The 561-nt window shown below is 51.3% G+C and overlaps 1 protein-coding gene across 1 annotated transcript; it reads right to left on the bottom strand.

Moving 5' to 3' along the window:
• Positions 1-48: 48 nt before the first annotated feature.
• Positions 49-552, bottom strand: STEHIDRAFT_37420 (uncharacterized protein; the record flags this gene model as incomplete). The annotated part of the gene is made up of 2 exons (XM_007297869.1): positions 49-207; positions 286-552. Coding segments are annotated over 2 exons (426 nt in total), but the record flags the coding sequence as incomplete, so codon positions are not given.
• Positions 553-561: the final 9 nt, after the last annotated feature.

Below are 561 nucleotides of genomic sequence, written 5' to 3' on the forward strand. Positions count from 1 at the left end.
TTCGTCTTCACCATGTCGGCTCACTCCTTTCGCCCGAGCACTCAACTGACGCAGTCGAAATATTGACTTTCCGCGTTCGATGTGAAGTGCCTCCATTGCGGAATGTTGAGGATCGGAGCACGTCATTGATCCTGCTGTGATGCGAGATGTACATCCGACGACGGCACAGATGTTGTGGTAGTCATCGTGAGCTTCACAGTATCGCTTCTTGTTTCGGTTCCGAGGCAGCGCATTGAAGCAAGTGGGTTCGGCGCAACGGGGATGGCCCATGGTAAGACCGTCAACGACAACGACTTCGACTTTGGAATGACCACCATCATCGTCCTCATAAATCCGGGTACATTTGTTACACGCATGGGTCAGCTCTGGTTGTCCTTCATGTACTATGCGTGCATTGCGTTCTTGCATGGCGATCTCGAAACGTTCTGCTTGTTCACCGCCGTGCGGTATTGAAAGTCGAGTGCTCCGAGATGTATGATCTTCGAGGAGAGTGAATAGAACGAATGAGTCCCAAACGTTTGCCTTCGTAAGCTTCGGCAGGAACTGCCAGTCTTGTAAGTC

The sequence above is a fragment of the Stereum hirsutum genome (assembly GCF_000264905.1).
Source record: "Stereum hirsutum FP-91666 SS1 unplaced genomic scaffold STEHIscaffold_1, whole genome shotgun sequence".
NCBI classification, from domain to species: Eukaryota; Fungi; Basidiomycota; class Agaricomycetes; order Russulales; family Stereaceae; genus Stereum; species Stereum hirsutum.